The sequence below is a fragment of the Aspergillus pseudotamarii genome, assembly GCF_009193445.1.
Source record: "Aspergillus pseudotamarii strain CBS 117625 unplaced genomic scaffold BDV38scaffold_25, whole genome shotgun sequence".
Classification (NCBI taxonomy): domain Eukaryota; kingdom Fungi; phylum Ascomycota; class Eurotiomycetes; order Eurotiales; family Aspergillaceae; genus Aspergillus; species Aspergillus pseudotamarii.
In genome coordinates this window covers 127,112-146,854 of record NW_022475039.1, presented here as the reverse complement: position 1 = coordinate 146,854, position 19,743 = coordinate 127,112, and the positions used below count along the sequence as shown (strand labels likewise).

General features: G+C 48.4%; 6 protein-coding genes across 6 annotated transcripts; 2 read left to right on the top strand and 4 right to left on the bottom strand.

Annotated features, from left to right (window-relative positions):
* Positions 1-658: 658 nt before the first annotated feature.
* BDV38DRAFT_246141 (uncharacterized protein) lies at positions 659-1,276 on the bottom strand. Its single transcript, XM_032054510.1, has one exon. The coding sequence runs from the start codon at positions 897-899 to the stop codon at positions 672-674; it is 228 nt and encodes a 75-aa protein (XP_031913803.1). The 5' UTR covers positions 900-1,276; the 3' UTR covers positions 659-671.
* On the top strand, positions 1,188-2,065 carry BDV38DRAFT_282673 (uncharacterized protein; the record flags this gene model as incomplete). Its single annotated transcript, XM_032059843.1, has 2 exons — positions 1,188-1,207; positions 1,432-2,065. The coding sequence occupies 2 exons, from the start codon at positions 1,188-1,190 to the stop codon at positions 2,063-2,065; spliced, it is 654 nt and encodes a 217-aa protein (XP_031913802.1).
* Positions 2,066-2,195: 130 nt separating this feature from the next.
* Positions 2,196-4,303, bottom strand: BDV38DRAFT_83401 (putative MFS quinate transporter). Its single transcript, XM_032064010.1, has 4 exons — positions 3,893-4,303; positions 3,638-3,827; positions 3,457-3,585; positions 2,196-3,402 (listed from the first exon to the last, which is right to left on the bottom strand). The coding sequence occupies exons 1-4, from the start codon at positions 4,165-4,167 to the stop codon at positions 2,326-2,328; spliced, it is 1,671 nt and encodes a 556-aa protein (XP_031913801.1). The 5' UTR covers positions 4,168-4,303; the 3' UTR covers positions 2,196-2,325.
* Positions 4,304-6,004: 1,701 nt separating this feature from the next.
* Positions 6,005-8,202, bottom strand: BDV38DRAFT_83371 (putative MFS transporter). The gene is made up of 2 exons (XM_032064009.1): positions 7,566-8,202; positions 6,005-7,464 (listed from the first exon to the last, which is right to left on the bottom strand). Exons 1-2 carry the CDS (start codon positions 7,801-7,803, stop codon positions 6,173-6,175), a joined length of 1,530 nt encoding a protein of 509 aa, XP_031913800.1. The 5' UTR covers positions 7,804-8,202; the 3' UTR covers positions 6,005-6,172.
* A 2,295-nt stretch (positions 8,203-10,497) lies between these two features.
* On the top strand, positions 10,498-11,004 carry BDV38DRAFT_282670 (uncharacterized protein; the record flags this gene model as incomplete). The annotated part of the gene is made up of 1 exon (XM_032059842.1): positions 10,498-11,004. The coding sequence occupies one exon, from the start codon at positions 10,498-10,500 to the stop codon at positions 11,002-11,004; it is 507 nt and encodes a 168-aa protein (XP_031913799.1).
* A 692-nt stretch (positions 11,005-11,696) lies between these two features.
* Positions 11,697-16,491, bottom strand: BDV38DRAFT_292657 (putative ABC multidrug transporter; the record flags this gene model as incomplete). The annotated part of the gene is made up of 14 exons (XM_032062055.1): positions 11,697-11,795; positions 11,856-12,295; positions 12,346-12,505; positions 12,566-12,772; positions 12,827-13,134; positions 13,188-13,281; positions 13,332-13,507; positions 13,561-13,835; positions 13,888-14,512; positions 14,560-15,065; positions 15,127-15,671; positions 15,735-16,145; positions 16,197-16,241; positions 16,297-16,491. The coding sequence occupies 14 exons, from the start codon at positions 16,489-16,491 to the stop codon at positions 11,697-11,699; spliced, it is 4,086 nt and encodes a 1,361-aa protein (XP_031913798.1).
* Positions 16,492-19,743: the final 3,252 nt, after the last annotated feature.

The window sequence follows — 19,743 nt, the reverse complement described above, 5'->3', positions numbered from 1 at the left end:
CCCAATAAAGACAACCGCTGTTGGGAGGCTCAGAATTTCAAGAGGAGTGGTCGAGCCTCCAAACGCCTTGCCATCTGTTCCCCCACTATTAGCATCGTAGGCGCCCTGTTTGGAGTGTGAAAGGGAGATCGCTTTCTCATTCGCAATTTAATCTCGCACGGTATCCCCGCGCGGACCAAGGCGGATTGGAGCAATCATCCTAATGTCGTTGGCCGCGAGCACAGTAGCCCTAGACGCGTGTACGTTTGAGACTAGCTATCCACAAAATCCAATGTACACCCAAATCTCTGACGCAGGGTCTTGTAGCCTTGAAGATGACGGGATTAGAGGAGAAGATATAGCTTCCCGGGTCAAAGCTGCCCTCACGGTAGTGTCTGTCGGTAGAGTTATACGGGTGTCACACTGGACCTAGAGCCGAACCCGACCCGCCGATCACTCTAACTGACTCGCCCAGCGTGTTGCCGATACCTGGAAGCAGAGTGGTTGCACCGGGAGCTAAGTTCTTGGACCAAAGAAATTGAGTGGAATAGGGAGAGTACCGATCAGCTAACAGCAAAACGATGTCGGAAACAATACTACAGAGGATAGAAAACTCAAAAAAGTAGTCCGCAGGACTGAGCGTTGTGACCATCAACGGGAGTACCAGATACATATTCGTACAGAACTAGTAATCAAATATAGTTGAAATCTCTATAAAAGGTCGTATGCTGCCCAGCAAAATATTTCACTTGGATACACTCGGAGATGGTAGGTTTTCTGCATGAATCACCCCGTCCAATAACAAGACCCCGAACTACAAAGCGCCCTGATAACCAAAAACTGCCGCCAAACCACCCTATCGCCCAAAACAAAACACGAACAATTATTGCTGCCTGAGTCATTCTGAGCACAGATGACATCCACCTCGGCCCTGCCCCAAACAGCCAAATAAATTAAAAACTCCCGCAGATCCCTGACTCACCCACAACGCTCCATTAAAGTAAACCATTCAAATCACCGCCTAGTTCGATCCTGATGAGGTCATAGGCCGTTCTAGAACGACCGGAACAGGGGGCCCGGGCTCAGCCGCGTTGTCAAAGATCAACTAAGCTTCATGATTGCCTATTCGGGGGACAGATTGGGGATAGACAAATTGCCAGTATGGGATGAGATTGTGACTACGTCGTATTGGAGTTGTGAGCGATATCATGGATGCCTGGGGGACATTGTGCGTCATCGTTTGTGATTTTAGTGATTTTCCTTTTCTTCTGGGGGTATATATTTGGTGGATTGGGGAGGGGGTTTTGTGGGATTATCTGGGATAATTGTGTTTAATTCTATATTCTCCTGCTGGACGGTGCTGTATAGAAGGAAGAATAATTACTTCTATCATATACTTTACTTCGGTATATTCCCATAGACCAACAAAGCTCCTCAAAATGGACCCTACAGCATCATCACCATCACCACCACCCTATACCCCAACCGACACCACCTCCGAAACCGCATCTCGTACACCATCTCAATAACCCCCCAAAACCTCGCCCCGGAAACCCTCCTCACTCGCGGGTTACAAATCCCCTCGAAATCCGCCTACCCAACTTCCGGCTTCCCTTACCCACCCCTCCTCACCCAATACAACATCACCCCCACCGACTGGGAAAACTTCACCTCCGAGGTGATGACCACGGCCCGAATGAGCCGCAAACAATGGACCACAGCCATTGGAAAGGGTCTCGGGGTGATGGCTATCGGGGGGCTCATGGTCGGGTTTCTAGGCGCTATACCGGGGTATTATGTGGCGAGGCGGACGCAGCGGAATCGGGAGGAGAGGAATATGATTCTTGGGAGTGGAGAGTTGCGGGCGGTGATTGAGAAATGGAATGGGGGGTTTTTTGAGCCCAGGGGGGTGTTGATTAGGGTGGATTTGCCGTTTGAGGAGGTGGAGGAGATGGAGATGATGGATGTTTTGGAGAAGAGACGGGGGTTTGGGTTGGGAAGGGAAGGGGGTGAGGAGAGGGTGAGGGAGGACGCCGCGAGGAAGGCGAGGATTGTGATTATCCCTTTGCCTGGGAAGATGGGGTAGAAGGATCTTGGGTGTTGGGATGCTCGAGTTACGTTTTGTATGTGAAGTGTGATGTGAGGATGGGTGTTCTAGGTAATGGTAATGAATAAAAGATTCTTATTCGTATAGTTTAGATTTATATTTATATTCTTAGCTTCGTAAGTAAGCTTCGTAAAGTTCGTGGACTTCAGGAATTATATCCGTTCGACGGATCTTGGGCTCATCTCAACGTACATACAGACATACAACAGAAAAGAGAAATACCATAGTAACTGCTCAATCTAGACCCGAGTCGTGTTGTCCCTGCTGCCGACGTTCTCGACGTGGCTGGACTGTTCTGCGATCTGCGCCTTATCCGACATCACCATGTCGCGCTGCTCGGCATCCCGAGCACCGTACAGACCGATCTTGTACCAGGGCAGCTCGAACAGTCGGTCAATGGTCTCTAGACTCCGGCCGGCCGTCTCGGGGACGGTGAACAGCACCCAGAACCAGCCGATGACGGTCACCGCGGAGAAGAACCAGAAGGTACCCATGGGGGTAATACCGCCGTGGTCCGTGCCGAGAAGCATGTTAGGCACCGCACGCGAGTTGCCGTATTGGTTGACGAAGTGCAGAGTCATCGCCAGCGACGTCGCGAGGGCACGGATCCGGAGCGGGAACAGCTCAGCCGTGAGGAGATACTGCATGGAGTTCCAGCCGAGGGCCCAGCCGAATCCGGAAATGTAGATCATCGCGATAGCGCCTCGGCTGGGGCCCACTTTGTCTGCGGGGAGCACGAAATCGTCCACAGTGCCCATCTCCGGGACACTGGTGAGGAAGCCGGCAACATAGATCATGGAGATCGCCTGGAATGTGATACCGATCAGCAACGAGCGCTTGCGGCCAATCACGTCGACCAGGAACAGGGCGCAAATAATAGCAGCGACCAATTTGACAATACCGAAGATACCGGTGATCAGGAGCGATTCGTTCGACCCGGTAATGCCGAGCAGGGCGAACAGGTCGGGGGCATACAAGGTGATTGAACCGGCCCCGGACCACTGGGAGAGGAGTTGAGCCATCAGGGCGAGGTACAGACGGTACAGGTTGCTGGGAACCAGGAAGGCCTCCTTGATCACCCCCATAGGACCGGATCCCATCGTAGCTTCCATCTCGGCCTCGTGCGAATTCCGGATGGCGGTGATTTCCTCGACAACATACTCATGGTCCTCGGGGAGATGTCGGACACGCGACAAGTTCTTCAAGGCCTCCTCATACTTTCCTTTCTTGACGAGGTAGCGAGGGGACTCATACTGGGTGAAGGAAAGGAGGAAGATGAGTCCGGCAAAGATGACATGCAGACTGGTGGGTACTTCCTATGGAAACGTTAGGAAACCTAGCGACCACTGTTAAGGATGTAATGTACTGACCCAACGCTTGTGAGTGTTGTCTCCGAGGTTGACTTGGCAGCCATAGTTGGTGAAGTAGGCAAGCACGATACCGAGGTAGACAAAGCCAGTGAAGACACAGGTACAGAGACCACGGACCGATGCGGGGGCCTGCGATGGTGAGTCGACGATCTCTTTACAGAATAAGGGGTGCTGCACGTACGATTTCCGCCAGGTACACAGGACCAACCACAACTGTCTGACCGACACCCAAACCAGCAACGAAACGGCCAGCATAGATAGCACCCAGGTTGCCGTTGGCTCCCATGAAGATAGCAATACCGATGATCCATAGGACACAGAGCTGACGGGTAGCCCAGAGGCGGCCGATGCGATCGCAAACTAAGAAGGCACTGAGAAACAAAAGGGTTAGTTGTCGGGACATGGAGGACATCGCCACGGATAGGATTGTCCTTACAAAAGAGCACCGCCGACAGAACCAATCTGGACCATGGCAGAGACATTGGCCTTGATGTTGGTCTGCTCGACCTTACTGTACGAATCGTAGTTGATGGTCCTTTGAAAATCCTTGGAGTTGAAGGCACCGGAGATCAAGCCCTCATCGACACCTCGAGCAGCACCCATGAGCCCGAAAGAGACGACAGCGAGCCATAGTCTCCAGTTGTAAACCTGTTTGGGATCGCCCAGGTTTTTGAGCTGAAAGATATTGACGGGTTTCTTTGCGCCCGCCATTGTGGGAGAGGGGGAAAGACTTGCGCTGACTTCGGTGCCGTTCTGGCGTAAGAGTCAAGTAAGGAGAGGACGCAAGTGGTAAAAGGGAAGAGGGGTCACAACGCAATGGTGACACGGACAGGGAGGCCGGATAGCGAGGATATTATATACCCCAGACGATCCCACCGACTGGGGATTCTTTCGCACATGGTGGTGACATAGAACAATGCGGGGGATGATACAAAGCGTGGGGAGACACATCGGAATAACCGACCATTACCCAAAAGTAAAATTCAACATACACCCCCAACCCTAGAGCTAGAACAACGAAGGTCGATGTTGTCACCCCAATAGGAAACTCTGCCCGGTGGGCCTGCGTTGGCCAAGAGCCGGATGTCGCCAAGGGTGCTTAAAGACGGTGGTACATGTAGGGCGCGAGCCTTGGGTGTGTTCCTCCCGTCGGCCAGGTTCCGAAGCCTCGCGAAGAGCTTATTAGCTCTAAACTCATGCTCGGCGTTGTTCTCATTGTGTAGCAGTCCTACTGTTCCGGCCGAAATATACACGAAAGGAAACAACATTGAAACAAAGAAAGCGTAGAAAAATTCTGAACAAGGGGCCACCTGTCTAATGCATCATCCTCGTCCGAGTCGTTGCATTTTCCTACATATCCCTGCCATGCACAACTAATCACATGGACCCAGTTGTTTTACGGCCGAAAAAAAAAAAAAAATTTGGAGCTTTCCCCGGCATCGGATCTGGATCACATCTAGTCTGATCGAGCAGGAGCAATGTCGGTAATACTTAGGGCATGGGACGATTTCGGTCAACGTCCGAAAGGCATCTGGCGTCACCAAGGCCAAAACGCGAGAAAATTCTCCGGCCGGACCGCTTGGCAGACCTGGGGAAATGGAGGGCATCACGAGTTTTACTGGACTGTCACGAGGAATGCGGGATGTAGCGTAGCAGGTGGGGATCTGGAGCAGCCATGTTCGACCTTCTTGACTGGTGACCGGGGGCGTTGAAAGCAAACGGATTGAGTGGCTCTCCAGCACGGACTCGCTCTGCCGATCCACATGTGGTGGCCAAGATTTCTTTGGCTCTTTCTGGGGAAAGTGGACCTCAAAAACCCTAACTTAAGAAGCTAATTAGGAGAAATGTAACGTATCTGGCAAATAAATGGGAAAAAATTAGTAATTCTTCCCCACCTTGATTTTAAAAAAGGGAATTAAAGGTCTCACGATTGTGCGGACTAGTCCAGTCCATACTCATAAGAAATGGATGTTCGCCCCCAGGTCCATCCCCGCGAAGGATTCATGGCCCTTGCTAGTCCTTCCTCGGTCCATCCAGTCATTTCCCACTCGCCTCAGCGCTAGTCATCTGGTCCGGACTCACACCGACGCGGCCGAATACGGCATGATTGCCCCCGGGTAATTAGCCCAAGGAGACACTGGCTAACCCACTGGAACAAAAACCCCGACGGATCGGTGAGATCCGAAGACGTGATGGGGAAGCCGTGGCACTGATAGGCAATTGACAGGAGGTCAAAGAGTGTGAGAAATTTGTCATCGGTTGGTAGAGAGGCGCTGGATGGAGTGGCCTCAGAGTAGGGTTTCGGCGAGACCGTGACCGGTGGTGTTACGATGCATGCGCAACTACCAGGAGTAGTAAACACACATTAGCACCTATGGCTATTCTCACCCACCCACAAGGATCATCTTTATTGTCCGTCCGCTCGGCCGTCGTCGTTTAATTGGTGTATCTTACGGCTACTCGGCAAGTTCCTGCGTGGACGTTTCCCGTGTGTGCTTCAGATAAAGCTGTGATCGACGGCAACAAGTTAAAAATGGCCAATATTCTTGATTTAAATTTACATACGAATGAATCAATACATGCAATGCGTCCCTCTCCTGATATCATGCAGGCTATGACCGGTCTATGCATGCTCCGATACATAAATACCACCCGGCTCCCATATTAGACACAAGCGAAATAGCCCAAGCAAAAACCCCCCTGTCTGCGGCTGGCTCTATGTCCGCCAGCGGAAGGCCGGGTTGCGCCAGTCTAGATCCTGGATCTGTTTCTGGGACATGCCCCGCAGAGCCTGGTCAATGTCCACCTTCTCCCGCTTTTTGTTATCCCATTTCATCCACATCCAAAGACAGGCCCCGAGGATCATAGTTAATGATGACGTGGCCAGGTTGAGGCCGTTCCCAATATGATAATTTGGCGCATCGAATGGTAAGAATGACCAGGTGGAAACCAGCCCGCCCAAGTTGCCGAACATCACGGTCGTTCCAATCGCCGACGACCGCGCCGTATCCGATACTACGTTGTTCGAAACATGAGCATTGCAAAGGGCGCCAAATGCGAACGCGCCGCTCGCAATCAGGAAGGTCGCACCATAGCGCACCATGGGCTCGGTGCTGGCCAAAAACATGATATAACCGATGATCATGAGGGGCGGTGCGACTACAAAGTACACCATGCGGTTGTCCCAGCGCCAGCTGAGAAAGGGGAACAGAACGGTGAAGAACGCGCCGACCACGTAGGGAGGCACAGTGTGCAACTGTTGTGAAACAACGCTGGCATTCGGATAGATTGTTCGGACAATGGTCGGGGCGAAGAATGCCAATCCCTGGACGGTGATGTTATTGAGCAAAAAGATAAACGACGTTGACAATGTGACCGGATTAAAGATGCCGAGCATCATCTTGGTACGATCCATCTTGTCGAGGACTTCGGTGGTCGAGACACGCTCCGCCTTCAATCGGGTAATGGCAAGGTCTTTCTCCTCTTGTGTCAGCCAGCGTGCCGTCTCCGGTCGGTCAGTTAGGGTGACAAAGGCTATGAGGCCGAGGCCAATTGTGATGATGCCCTCGATCGCGAAGATCATGCGCCAGGTGCGCAGGCTGCCGAAATGGTCGAGCGTTAAGATTGCCGATGCTAGGAGGCCACCAAAAGCACCGGCAAGTGGTGCCATGACGATATATAGCGCTAGGCGGAATGCAAGCTCACTGCGCCGATACCAGCGCGAAAGGTAGTAGGCAATTCCGGGTAACATGCCTGCTTCGAATATCCCAAGGAGGAATCGGACTCCTGATGCCGCATGGATATCCTGCACGAAAGCCGTTCCAAGGGAACAAACCCCGAACAACACAGTGGTCGTAGGAAGAAACCAACCGGGTCCCATCCATTTGCAAGCGATATTGCATGGAATCTCGAAGATGATGTATGAAATGTAAAATATAGACAAGATGGTATTATAATCGTTGCCCGTAAGGCCCAAATCTTTCTCCAGCCCGGCGAGTTTGGCGTTCCCTGCAGTGTAGTCTTGGTTAGTGCCCGGCTACACTAGTGACATGATATGTATTATGAGACAGCTTTGGGTCGCATGTCAGTCCGCAATGCAGGTGACCTACCGATATTCGCGCGGTCAATGAAACAAAAGAGATAGAGCAGCGCCACGGTGGGGACGATGCACAGATCGATCTTTAGTCGTAGGCGACGTTCTGCAGCACGATCGAACTCAATCAATACGCGACCATACTGATCAGTCGCAGCATGGCCGTGTTCAGCCGCATCGATGACCTTGTTAGCCTCAGTATCGCCGGCCTTCTCATCCGCGACACCATCCAAGGCACCCTTTTCGGTCGCCATGCTCGCTTAACTTTATATCACAGTGAGCTCAAGAACCAGTAGCCAGGTGGACAGTTGCCGATCTTGCTACCTTTGCATCCTCGGTAGACATGCAAGGGGGGATGCGGGGTGAATTTATACACAATGTGAAAAAGAAATCCCCCGATGACTGTCGGATGCAAGAGACAGATCGGATTTGCCGAAAGTCAGTGCGGGAATGAGGTTCGGATGACTGCAAAGGTGCAGGATTCTGGGGTTGAGCAGATTTTCGCTGTCAGGGTCTGGGCATTGGACACCTGGGAGCCTCGAATTTCAGGCCAGTAACCACATGGCCCAGAAACGCGGCACGTTCACTGGTCCTCTTCAACGAGTTGGCTCAAATTCACGGTAGTTAAACCGGGGAGCTCAGTAGTTCTCCACAAGGTAGAAGCAGGGCCATGTCATTCATGGAATTGCCGAGCTGCATGGTAATTGCTTTCATTCGTTAAGCCGGGGTTGATAGGCGAGCCGCGGCACCTGGGCATATTGGGAAGAGATCCCAGTTAGGTTAACAATCCCTTTTGTCGGAGCTGCCAGAGTTTCGTGGCGCTCTTGGCCGTTGGCGGAATATTCATGTTTGATGCTGACTGCGGAAGATTTGGCCTATCGCCGGTAGGCTAACGTCAAAGCTCTTCGTGAGCCAAGTCGCCAAGAAGCGCTCCGCTGAAGGGGAAGGCGCTGCGAGACACGAGATTCGTCAACATAAAGATCATGAGCGTTGCCAACCGTGGATAGTCGAAGTATGCCATGTGTCCAAACCAATGAACTTATGCGGGGAACTTATTAGACCTCGTCTATATCCAGTCACCTGGGTGCGATGAATCAAGGGGAAACGAAAAGACTGAACTGGGATAGGAGTTGAGTGAATAAAGATAGACAAGAAAGAGACGGGGGTATTACATAGCAAAGGTATCAGCTATAAGCTTGTCTTTGGTGAGCGCAGCTTGTAGTTATTGTGGTGAATAGGTGTTGATAGACAAAAATTAAAATGCTGATGGACGGTGAGAAAAAGTCTTGGCGAGGTTTTCCCCCGGATCCCAGAAACTTCCCCGCATTCTGGCCGATCAGCACCCAACTCATTTTTGTGCTATTATAAGCGAGAGTCTTGGTACGCCCAATGCTTTCGGCATATAGACATGCCCGGCACGGTAAATACATCTTCCTTACTTTATGAGTGTGAAAGTATGACGATTGGATTGGCCATATGCATTTCTTCCTTTGGCATGCCCCTTGCAGAGTAGGGTAGGCTAATCACCTGATCAGACCTTGCCACGAGGCGGGCAAACCATAACCATGTCTACCTTGGGCGGAACGGGCAAGATGGTTGAACGTAATCACTATCTGCTCGATCAGTCCCAACGGTCAGCCTATCAGATACACTGAATTGCGTTCGTTGCAGACGCTTCACTATGAATTGGTGTCTTTATCCATACTAGAATACTTGGTCATGTATTCATGGTCCTGGATTGCCTGGCCTGTCTTGTCATAGCATCCGATGAGTTACTCATATTATATTGAATTGCCGTACAGTAATTCCTGAAAGTAGACGCCAGCAAATTAGCATCTTCGTTGCCCTCATTCACAGGGCTGAAATGGAGTCGTACCTATAGCAATATTCAACAATTTGGTCTGTAGAAACCTCATATACGTTCGATTCCTATCGGCTAAGTCGATACGGTAGTTATACTCCCAATCTAACAGAGTACCCCTTTTTTGGATCCCCACAACTCTGAAGATCTGATAGACCCTTTCATAGACTCTCCTGCAGGTCTAGGGATTTGAAAATTCTGTTGAATTAATTGATCTGGTTAGGCAAGCTAAGAATCGAGTACTCACAGATGTGTTACGAGGAGTAATATCATATTCATCGCACCTGGGGTTGTCAAGCTGTTCGGGCCTTGGCATAGTACTACTTTCTGCCTTAGTAGGCGATATACCCAGAGAGTCAGACAGACCTACTGCAATGAGATGAATATGTGAGCTACACGTCTCCAAGCTTAATGGTGGAGGAGTGTCAAAATGGATATTGCCCATCTGAGGATACCATATAGAGACGCCTATGGTGTCTGGACATTTTTAGGTAGTCGAATATGCTGATTTTTCATTCCACAATTACAACCCCGGCGATCGTAAAAGGCGACCTTGCTTGTAGCCTGCAGGATCGTCTACAATATTGTCTACAGAATAACAGTGGCGACTACATGGGCTACGACGGACACAATACGACCTGCCAAATCATTTTTAGCTGCAGTTGACGTATGCGAACGTGGATAAGGAACGTGATAATCTCGTACTAATGTATCAATGATCGACAAAAGCCCAGTTGGGCCCACATTTTAATTCAATGGTTCAGTAGTTTTCTTCCAAGTTTTGGCTGTCTTTCGGTAAGTATCGATTAGTTCTAGCCTTCACTCGCCGCACCAAAAGAATAAATAAATAAATAAAAATGAAGATAACCATTAATTAAGTTAAAAAAAAAGGAAAAGAGAAGAAAAAAAAAGGAAAAGGGGAAGAATCACCCCAACTACCCAGAAGGTTTTGCCTGAATAAAAAAAGTACTTTAGGCACGCCATCCTCGACGCTGAGCCTGCAGCTTCTCCATTTTATACATCAACTGCACAGTCATCACGTACTACCTTCTCAGGGCGAGGTGGACAGGTTAGCCGCGAACGCAAAATGAATAAGAGCCTCCCTCGAATCGCCTGCTTCCACGGTGGTGGATCTTCTGCAGCGATTTATGAGATTCAGTACTCGTTCCTCACTGCGCTTCTTACACATGGATTTCAGTTCAAGTTCTTCGAAGATCCCTTTGACAGTATCGCTGGCCCTGGCATTCTCCCAACATTCGGTAGATTTGAGCCATATAAATCTTGGTTTTCCAAAGGTGAAAGCAATGGGCACGATTGGACTGAACAGGATAGCCTGGAATGGGTGTCGACTATGATGGAAGAGCGACGGGCCGGACTGGGAGGGGAGTGGGTGGGCGTGATGGGATTTAGCGAGGGAACTCGAATAGCGAGTGGACGGCTTTTGGACCAACAACGTCGAAAAGAGCTCGGTCTACGACTAGCAGTTCCTTCTATTCAGCTGCGGTTTGGCGTGCTGTGTATGGGTGAGGGACCGCCGATGGCGGGCAGCAAAAGCTATTCGGCTTGGGGCGAGCAATCTTACGTCGTATCATAAGGGATCGAGCTACACCAGATACCATGAGCCAATCGGGAGCTAATCCAAAAGCAAAAATATTGAGAGAGAGAGAGAGAGAGAGAGAGATGTGCATTATACTCCAATACAGCTCCTTTTTTGGGGCTCTTCTCGGGTCGCCGACGGCCAGTTGGCCAGCCGGTGGGACTAACTTAGGTATATACAGTGCTATTCTAGCTAGATAGTGGAAGGCTCGCTGCCTTCGTGTGGTGTCAAGATATTTTAGTTCCCTTCCCCTGCACCGGCTCCCTTGTCAGTCCCTCCAGCTCAACCAAGTAGCTCGCATTGACAAAGCAAAAATATTAGTGTATAGCTGATGAGGAAGAATCGGCCAGTTGCTTGAGGGTTTTCCAATATAAGATTATGTACACAGTACTCAAACCCTTTAACGACATATATCCTCAATTCATCCTAGATGCAATATGAGAGGAAACAGTAAAATGATAATGTCCTTCAGCCCAAAGTATACAAAGCATAGCGAATTGAACTGAACAGACCGAGGTTCTATCGGCTGAGATCTGCCTTAACTTGACTTCCTTTCATAAACCGAATCCGTATTAGTCTACTGAGATCTATATCTATCTATATATGCCGCTGAATATATATCTATAACAATAATTCAATGCGATATGTGCAATTCCACGTCTAATGCCGTCCATGCAAGGCGGAACAGATTACTCTGACCTCGCACTCTTAGTCTTCTTACTCCTCAACTTCATCATCAAGAACACCAGTCCGTAAGAACTGATGCAGAAGAGTGCAGTGATACCAGTCTGGATCCAGAGTCAGTATAGTCTCAGGTTTATCCAATGAGGGAGGGGGGGGCGACTTACATCTCTCCAAGAATAGTACTTCTCCTTCAAGTTGAACGTCTTGGCATAGTCCGCTCCAGTGGAGTACTGACAGAACGAGCAGCTAGCAGTCGAGTTCGGGTCAAGAAGATAGCCCGCCTGCTCGCTAAGGAAGTCGGCCATGTACTGGCCGCACGTCTGACCGGATGGCGCACTGAAATGCACAAGTTCGGACGCCTTACACTCCACCTGCACGTCCCAGAGGACCTCACCTAGGAGCCCCCCGACTAGGTACGTGAATGGATCCAGGTAGTACATCCAGTAGCGCCAGAAGGGCTGCAGCGCTGAGTAGGGAACGACGACACCGCAGAAGGAGACCAGGCCAGCACCGAGGAGAATCGGGTTCATGATGGCGGCAAAGTATTCATTTGGAGCATATGCGGCAATGGCTTGGCCGATCGATGTGTAGAGGAATTCGTAAACTGTGTTGGGTTAGTTCAACTTCCTCATGAATTGTAGCGGTAGTACTAACAGATCATCTGTAAGTAGACGTGGCCGGAGATGCTAGCCTCGACAGGGAAGCCTGCAGTGAAGTACCAGCATGCGAAGTAAAGAGTTGCGCAGATAATGAGATATGGAATTTCTGAGACGGCTTGAGCGCCGATAAAGGCGAGCCAATGGTATGTTTTGGACTAGCCTTTGTTAGTAAACGTTGTCTATAGAATTAAGATCGCGAATGCGAAGTGACCAACCTTCTTTTCGCGGGTCTCAAAAATATCGCGATTGTGTAAGAAGAATGGTTGCATTTGGTTGATACATCCTGGAGCGACAAAAACGAAGTTGAAGATAGCGAAGAGACGAAGTTGGAGGTCAAACGTGCCGTTACCCATTTTCCAAAAGGTAAAACCGCTGAACAGAGCTGCGAAGACATGGAGAATGATCTTGCTCCAGATATAGTCCTTGATAATGTTCAGTATTCATTGTATGACAATGATCAAAGAGCAATAACTCACCGGTGACCGCCACAATTGAATCATGAGACGGCGCAAGACCATCTTGAATTGGAACCAATGAGAAGTTGCAAAGTCAGATTGATCTTCCTCCTCCTGTGTGTTCTGCTTCCGCTCGTTGTTCAAAGCTTCTAATTCGGCCATGGCTCGCTGACGCTCCTCAGATTGGTTCCAGACTTCAACCCAGTCAACCTTCTTCTCAGTGTTGCCCTGAATAACCTCCACAATATGTTCGGCTGGGTTGACATCGGGTTCGCAGGGAGCGCCGTTTCTTGCAAAATAGTCCAGTACCTTGGTGGAGTCCTGGCCAGCTGTACTCTATTAGACCCATTATATCGTACCATAAGGGGGTGAGAGGACTTACTCTCGCCAAAATATGTCATTTTACCGCCCTTAGCAAGGAGAAGCAGCGAATCAAAGGCATCAAATAATACAGCAGAGGGTTGGTGAATGGTGCACTGTGGCTTGTTAGCTGCTATGATTATCTCGCAGTTGTGAAAAGACCTACCAAGACTGCTTGACCACCATCCACTAGCTTTCTCAAGAATCGAATAATGTTGTACGCCGACTGACCATCTAGACCCGACGTAGGCTCATCGAGGAACAGCAGAGTCGGCTTTGCCACCAGTTCAACACCTAGTGTGACTCTCTTCCGCTGCTCGATACTGAGGCCGGCTCCGGGGACTATAGGAGTTAGTAAAATGTTAAGTATTCAAGCCCTGTGGACGATAACGTACTGCCAATCAGAGCGTCACTGATGTCGCTCAGCTCCAGTAGATCAATAATGTGATTTACGTACGCCAGTTTTTCTTCTCGAGAAACTGATGCAGGCTGACGGAGAAGAGCAGAAAATTCTAATGCTTCCCGGACCGTCGCACTTGCTTCGTGCACATCCATCTGTTCACAATAACCTGTGGTTCGCTGAAAGCTCACCCCTTGAGGCCGGCCGTCAATTAGGATGGACCCATAAATCTCGCCACTATCTTTCCGTTGAGCCAAAACATCAAGCAACCTGAACGATATGTCAGTCTAGGCCAAGAGAGTTTATGAATCAGAACACGTACGTTGTTTTACCAGCACCAGAGCAACCCATGAGTGCGACAAGGTTACCAGGCTTTACATAACCAAACACCTGGTCCAGAAGCTGCTTTTTCTGACCATGGAAGGGGACATGATAGTCAAGATTGTTCCACGTAAATGTTGACTGTTTGGCGGTATTTGAAAGAGCACCAGCGTTTGCTGTTGGCTGGGACGTAACCTGCTGACCCTTTTCCATATCCGAAGTGCGCTGCTTCTGACTTCCACGTTTATAGAGGAGCACGGATGACCCCCCTTGACTGTTGAGTTTTTCGAAGCCCACAGCGGTAAGGAAAATGAAAAATGCCCACATGCCAATGATGACACCGAAGCTGCGCCAGATATGGCCGACTGAGTAGTGGTACTGCTCCCGAATATATGCGGCCCCATCAATGAGTCCATTTTCATCACTGCCCAGCACAGAGCAGCCACGGTAGGCAGATGACGAGTCTGGATATCCTGCCCCATAAGGAATATAGTCAGGTGAGACGCAGTCAAGCTTCAACCCAGAAAATTCATTTGCCATGAGTGCCTCAAATGCATATGCACCAGGGTTGAGGTAGAAGATCCAGCGGAACCAAACGTGCATTTTCTCGAATGGGATAAGATAACCTGTGGCAGTCAGTAGCGTTCTCAGCTTGTGAACTGATGGCACATACCCCCGTAAACGAAGAAGATGGTCGACAGCAATCCCGATATCATCGATGCAACTCCAAACTTCCTGCATAACGCACCAACAGCCCGGAAGAGCTGCATGAAACACAGAGTTAGAGCGATAAGCATAATCCAGTAGGTAAAGAATCTGCCGGCATCCATCTGCAACGCAGACATGAAGTACAGGATCAATGAAAAGCATGAAATTTGCACGATCACGACGGGTATATCCGTGATAGCATTGGCAATGCAGAATGCTGTTGGACGGTAGAAGCCAAAACGCTTTTGGCGGGAGAGAATAGGGCGACCCATGAATGCACCCGTTGTCTCTGACAAACCCTCCAAGAGGAAGTAGAGACATGGAAAGAAGAGTGTACCAGGGCGAAGGAAAATAGAGGAACTATCCAGTTTCAGGTTATAGAAAATACTGCCACAGACTAGCGCCTGCAGAATGGCTGAGACGATCTTGATGGCAAGGGAAAGTTTATCTCCCGCCATAATTTGGAATTGCCTTATCCAAGTTAGCTATGTGCTTCCATAATTCTCCAAAATACCTCATGGACACGGCTTACCGAACTGTGCAAGCACGGATCTGGTCCCAGAGGCTCGTTGTGTATACACTCTGAGGCCGGGGAAGATGTTTCTTTTTCTTTTCGTTAGCCACTGCCATGACCAGATCGTCCTTCTCGTGTGTAAGTTTCTCTGGTGGCTCAATAGCTTCCAGCATCTGCGCATTGATGTCGCTTGCAAGAAATCGAGACTCGAATTCCTCAGGAGTACTGGGAACCTTCTCCTCCAACCCTGGTTGGACAATACGTTCGGTAATCACCGTGACTGAAGTTAGGAAATCGGCAATGTTGGCACCTTTTGGAACAACAAATCCCATATCTTCAAAGTACGCTCGTGCCATAGTCCTGGGACCATAGTAAATGACCCTCCCTTCTGCAAGAACCAAGATCTTGTCAAATTCATCGTAGATACCATTTCCTGCCTGGTACATGGTGGCCACCATGGTTTTGTCGTTCTGGTCCGCTTCACGGCGCAGGAGACGTGCAAATTCGACCGCAGTCTTTGAATCAAGGCCGCGCGTGGGGTTATCCCAAAACTGGACGGGACTCTGTAATAATATGTCAGATTCGCTTTGTTCTCCGCTTATCTTACTGAGTTGAGTGAGTCTCACCTGGCCAGCCATTACTTCAGCCAAAGATACACGCTTTCTTTCTCCGCCAGACACGCCACGAATGAACTCATTTCCCACTAATGTCTTCTTGGTATGTGCGATTCCCAGAGATTCTAGGATACCGTCCCTTGTACCCTGTATATATTCATTTTTCTCCTGTAGATGTTCGGGACGCTCTCGAGGGACCTTGTTTCTCAAAGCAAACTTCATAGTTCGGTTGACCGTCAATGTCGGAAAGTGGATGTCGTCTTCATTGTTGAACATGATCTGCTGTCGGAATTTCTTTGCTTCTTTATGGTCCATACTTCCGTACCAAGTCTCACCACTCACTTCGTCGAACGAATCTCGGTCATTTGAAAGAACTCGAAGGAAAGAAGTGCATCCGGCACCAGGCCGACCTAATACTAGCAGCTATCATTGTATCAGCTTAGCTGTCCTGTACAATTCACTCTGTCGCCTTACCATCTCGCCTGGTTTGACTTGTCCATTAATATCCTTGAGGATAGTCTAATTTTCTGTCAGCTGCTGGTTCAATATTAGTGTATAACAATCCAGTGCCTACCCTTTTGTTCTGTCGACTACTCCGAAAGACATCTAGGAGTTGTCGTGGGTCGGCATAGGACAGTAGTGTATCGCCTAGGGCTGCATCGGGAGCCGTGACTCGGACATTTAAGTTTCGAAAGGTCAGGGTTAAACGTTTGCGAATCGCACCGCCACCGTGCTCTAGGTCAACAGTGCCGGAGGATGGAGTATCCATGGTGGAAAACGCTATTACTGGCGCACCCTACCTTGGCGATTCTTAGTACTCTGAGAGTCGATCTATGATGGGGTCCATGTCATACCAATTGCTCAGACTGGAATATCCACAGCTCATACAACACCGATAGTGACGTATTGATAGAAGGACTCTGTAGTATCCTAACAGCTTTACCACCAAGTTCTATTATAATTTTCCCCTGGGAGTTAATTCTTATAAGTATGGTTCCTGGTGCCTGACAAAATGATCGCCGTAACTCCGTAATACCGACACCTGCACAAAATTACATCCGCATTTCCGTCATCCGGACCAATCCCGTCGATTTTACAGCCCTTCAGACCCACGGATTTGCAATAAAATCGGATATAGATACAAGATAAGATGCGATCTGAAAAATTTCGCTGTGCTCCATATTCCAGCTGCGATGAGCTGCAAGAGCTCTATTCCACGTCACAGTGCCCACATTTCCGACTCATTTTGAACCAGTCCTCTCCCGGATATCTTCAGCTTCATGTAAATTATGCTAGACATGGAACCCAACCGTTATGGGAGGTTCCTCCAGGCATGCATTGATGGGCTCTATTTTGCTCATTATCCAAGCAGTTGCCGGGTTAAAAGTTCAGTCCATTGCTTTTACTCATCCAAAAATGAAGCTCATCTAGAAGCGCATGCACCTTAAAAACGATGACCACTTGAAACTGCGTCATTGGCCATGTTTAGGCGCAAAACGGATTAAGGGGAGTGTGGGACTAGCAACTTGATTCTAGAAGCAGTTGCTTACTCCGTAGAGTTGAGGCGGGGGAACCGGTTGGACCGTGCTTTCGGATATACACAAAAGCTATCTATTGAGATTATTGGGTTGTCAGCTTACTAGTAGATGTCTACGTTAGGGTCAGTATGTTCCTTCACCAAGTTGACCAAACATAGTATTAGTAAGAAAGATAACGAAACATGATCTCACACCACACTTTTTCTGGAAGACAAACAGTGCAAGTTCAGTTATAGACTAGGATCTCTGGAGATATCTCGCGCATAAATACGTCACCCGGCATGCTATGAGGTGCATGTGAGCGAGGATATAGACAGGATAACAGATTTTATCCACGGCAATGAAGGATTCAATAAACATGTGAGTCACCATCTTAGACAACAGAAGCATGACATAGTACGTGACAAAGCCCCAGCTCTCTATTCCTACCTAGAATGGCAGGACCCTGATGATCCCGTATAAAAGCAGTTTGAAGGGTTCGGGCCCACTTTCCATCGCGGCGCAGGGTTTGTCTAGCCTGATATGTTTCATGCGTCAATCATTGTGAAGCCGACGAAATACGAACTTCCGGTCCGAGTTATTTTTTCAATTTTAGCTGCATCCTAAACGTGCAGTAAAATATACCAGTATCTCAACGGGGGTGTTGTGAACATGTCATAGCTTGGCATTCGGGAGACATGACTCGCTCAATCTCCACTTTCATTGTCTAGACGCAATTGTGTACATCATAGATTATCTGAAAAGTCTCCACAGAAAATTGCTAATACTGATGGAAGTTAACATCATGATTAGTCGTTGAGGTAAGGTGAAAAGCCGTGTTTCGACATGTTGAAAGAACCCAGGAGGTTAGGGCTTCGAATGTATATGGGTAGGAGTCTGAAGTCCCCGTATGTTCTTGGAGCAACATAGAAAGACCCGCTTGCTTTTCTGAGATAAGCACGTGGGACGTTGTGTTTGGTAGTTTACCGTAAGGGAGATTTTTTATGTGCTTGTGATTGTTATGATTCAGGATCTAGAGACCGCAGCCACTGTGGCCTGACCAGGTCGAGGCTTTGCTGATGGGATGCCATGAGTAGGCGTATATAATAGTACTGTGTGCGATAGTATTACGATTCTCTGATTCTATTCCTCTCACTCTTGTTTCCTGTGACACATTCTAACTCCTTACAGGCGAGAAAAACCCCGATGCCCGCCAAAATACAGATGTGGGTCAAGAGTAGTATCATAAATATCCTAGCAAAGGTTATGCTACAGATGCGTTAATTATTGTTGCAGCATGACCATTGCTTGAGGCTTAATATTCAAATCTTGCAAAAATTTTCAACCCTTCGATTACTCCTCGGCAGTGACTTTCTGATTGCTTTGAATTGTCTGGCTTGCACATTGTAATGATATGCACAGCGTAGGCAGAACTCCGATCCGTCTTACTTAAGCTCGTAAAGATAAATGGTAGATATGACCTTGCTGTTGTATAAATACAAACTCCCAACCCAGATATTATACACGAAGCGCTATACAGACAGGCAAAACTAAAGAAAATAGACATGATATATCTACTAGATTGATATAACAGGTAATAAGAACAACCTCTCATTTTGTCAATAATCAGATTACTCCATTGATGAGGTGCAAACAGCAGTAGGACCTATAGTAGGGAACTATGCAAGTTCTACTTATCTAGCCAATCCATACATTCTGATGTAGTAACATTGCATTCATACACATTTTCTATCTGTAGGATTCCTTAGTGGCAAGTACTGGCAAAAATGGCTCGATATGTACCATTGTTTCTATTGTGGGAAACTCGCCCGTTTATCGTGGCCGTTAGGCCCTTTCATAAAGATGATCACTTGGTATATATACCTTCAAATATGTGAGGAAATTAGATTGTTTGAGGTCTGTAAAATATATTCTCACGCAATTCAGTATATTTCCTTCATGGGTTTTACCTTGTCCTACAGTGCAGGCCCTAATTTCAGTTGTGATATTGCGAGGATATATATGTTTAGTACGGAACCCTTGAGATTCGCGGTTAGAAGATGTAAAAAATTCAACCCGAAAATAGGATGGACCGGAAAATATTTTTGGAGAGATATTTAGTCTGTGCAGTGTGCACATACTAGACTAGCGCACAGCTCTTCTAATATTGCCTTTTCTTCTCTTTTTTGAAAATTACGATGCCTAGTAGTCTTAGTGTGAAAAGGTGGAATATGCGTCGGACAACACACAAATCACTCAAGGTATGTCGGGAAATAGTGGGGGATTTTATGAGTCTAGCCCATTGCGAAGACAAGTTAATCTTATCTATAAATTTCTAATCTTGGATTATTTGTGAAAAAACATTGCATGATATCACATCTTCAGTTCTTTTTTTCTTCAGTGTCCCTACAAGCCAATCAGAGCTCGAATAGAGGTGTGGTTTAGATAATCACGGGACCCAGAATGCAACATCCTGTGACTACTCGACACCTCAGGCACTTAAA

Excerpts from the sequence above, each read along its gene's own strand:
- BDV38DRAFT_246141 (XM_032054510.1), bottom strand. The coding sequence starts at position 899 with ATGTCATCTGTGCTCAGAATGACTCAGGCAGCAATAATTGTTCGTGTT.
- BDV38DRAFT_83371 (XM_032064009.1), bottom strand. The coding sequence starts at position 7,803 with ATGGCGACCGAAAAGGGTGCCTTGGATGGTGTCGCGGATGAGAAGGCC. Across the intron at positions 7,465-7,565 it reads CATTGACCGCGCGAATATCG|GGAACGCCAAACTCGCCGGG; the intron begins GTAGGTCACCTG and ends ACTACACTGCAG.
- BDV38DRAFT_83401 (XM_032064010.1), bottom strand. The coding sequence starts at position 4,167 with ATGGCGGGCGCAAAGAAACCCGTCAATATCTTTCAGCTCAAAAACCTG. Across the intron at positions 3,586-3,637 it reads CTGTGTACCTGGCGGAAATC|GCCCCCGCATCGGTCCGTGG; the intron begins GTACGTGCAGCA and ends TCACCATCGCAG. Across the intron at positions 3,403-3,456 it reads ACAACACTCACAAGCGTTGG|GAAGTACCCACCAGTCTGCA; the intron begins GTCAGTACATTA and ends ACGTTTCCATAG.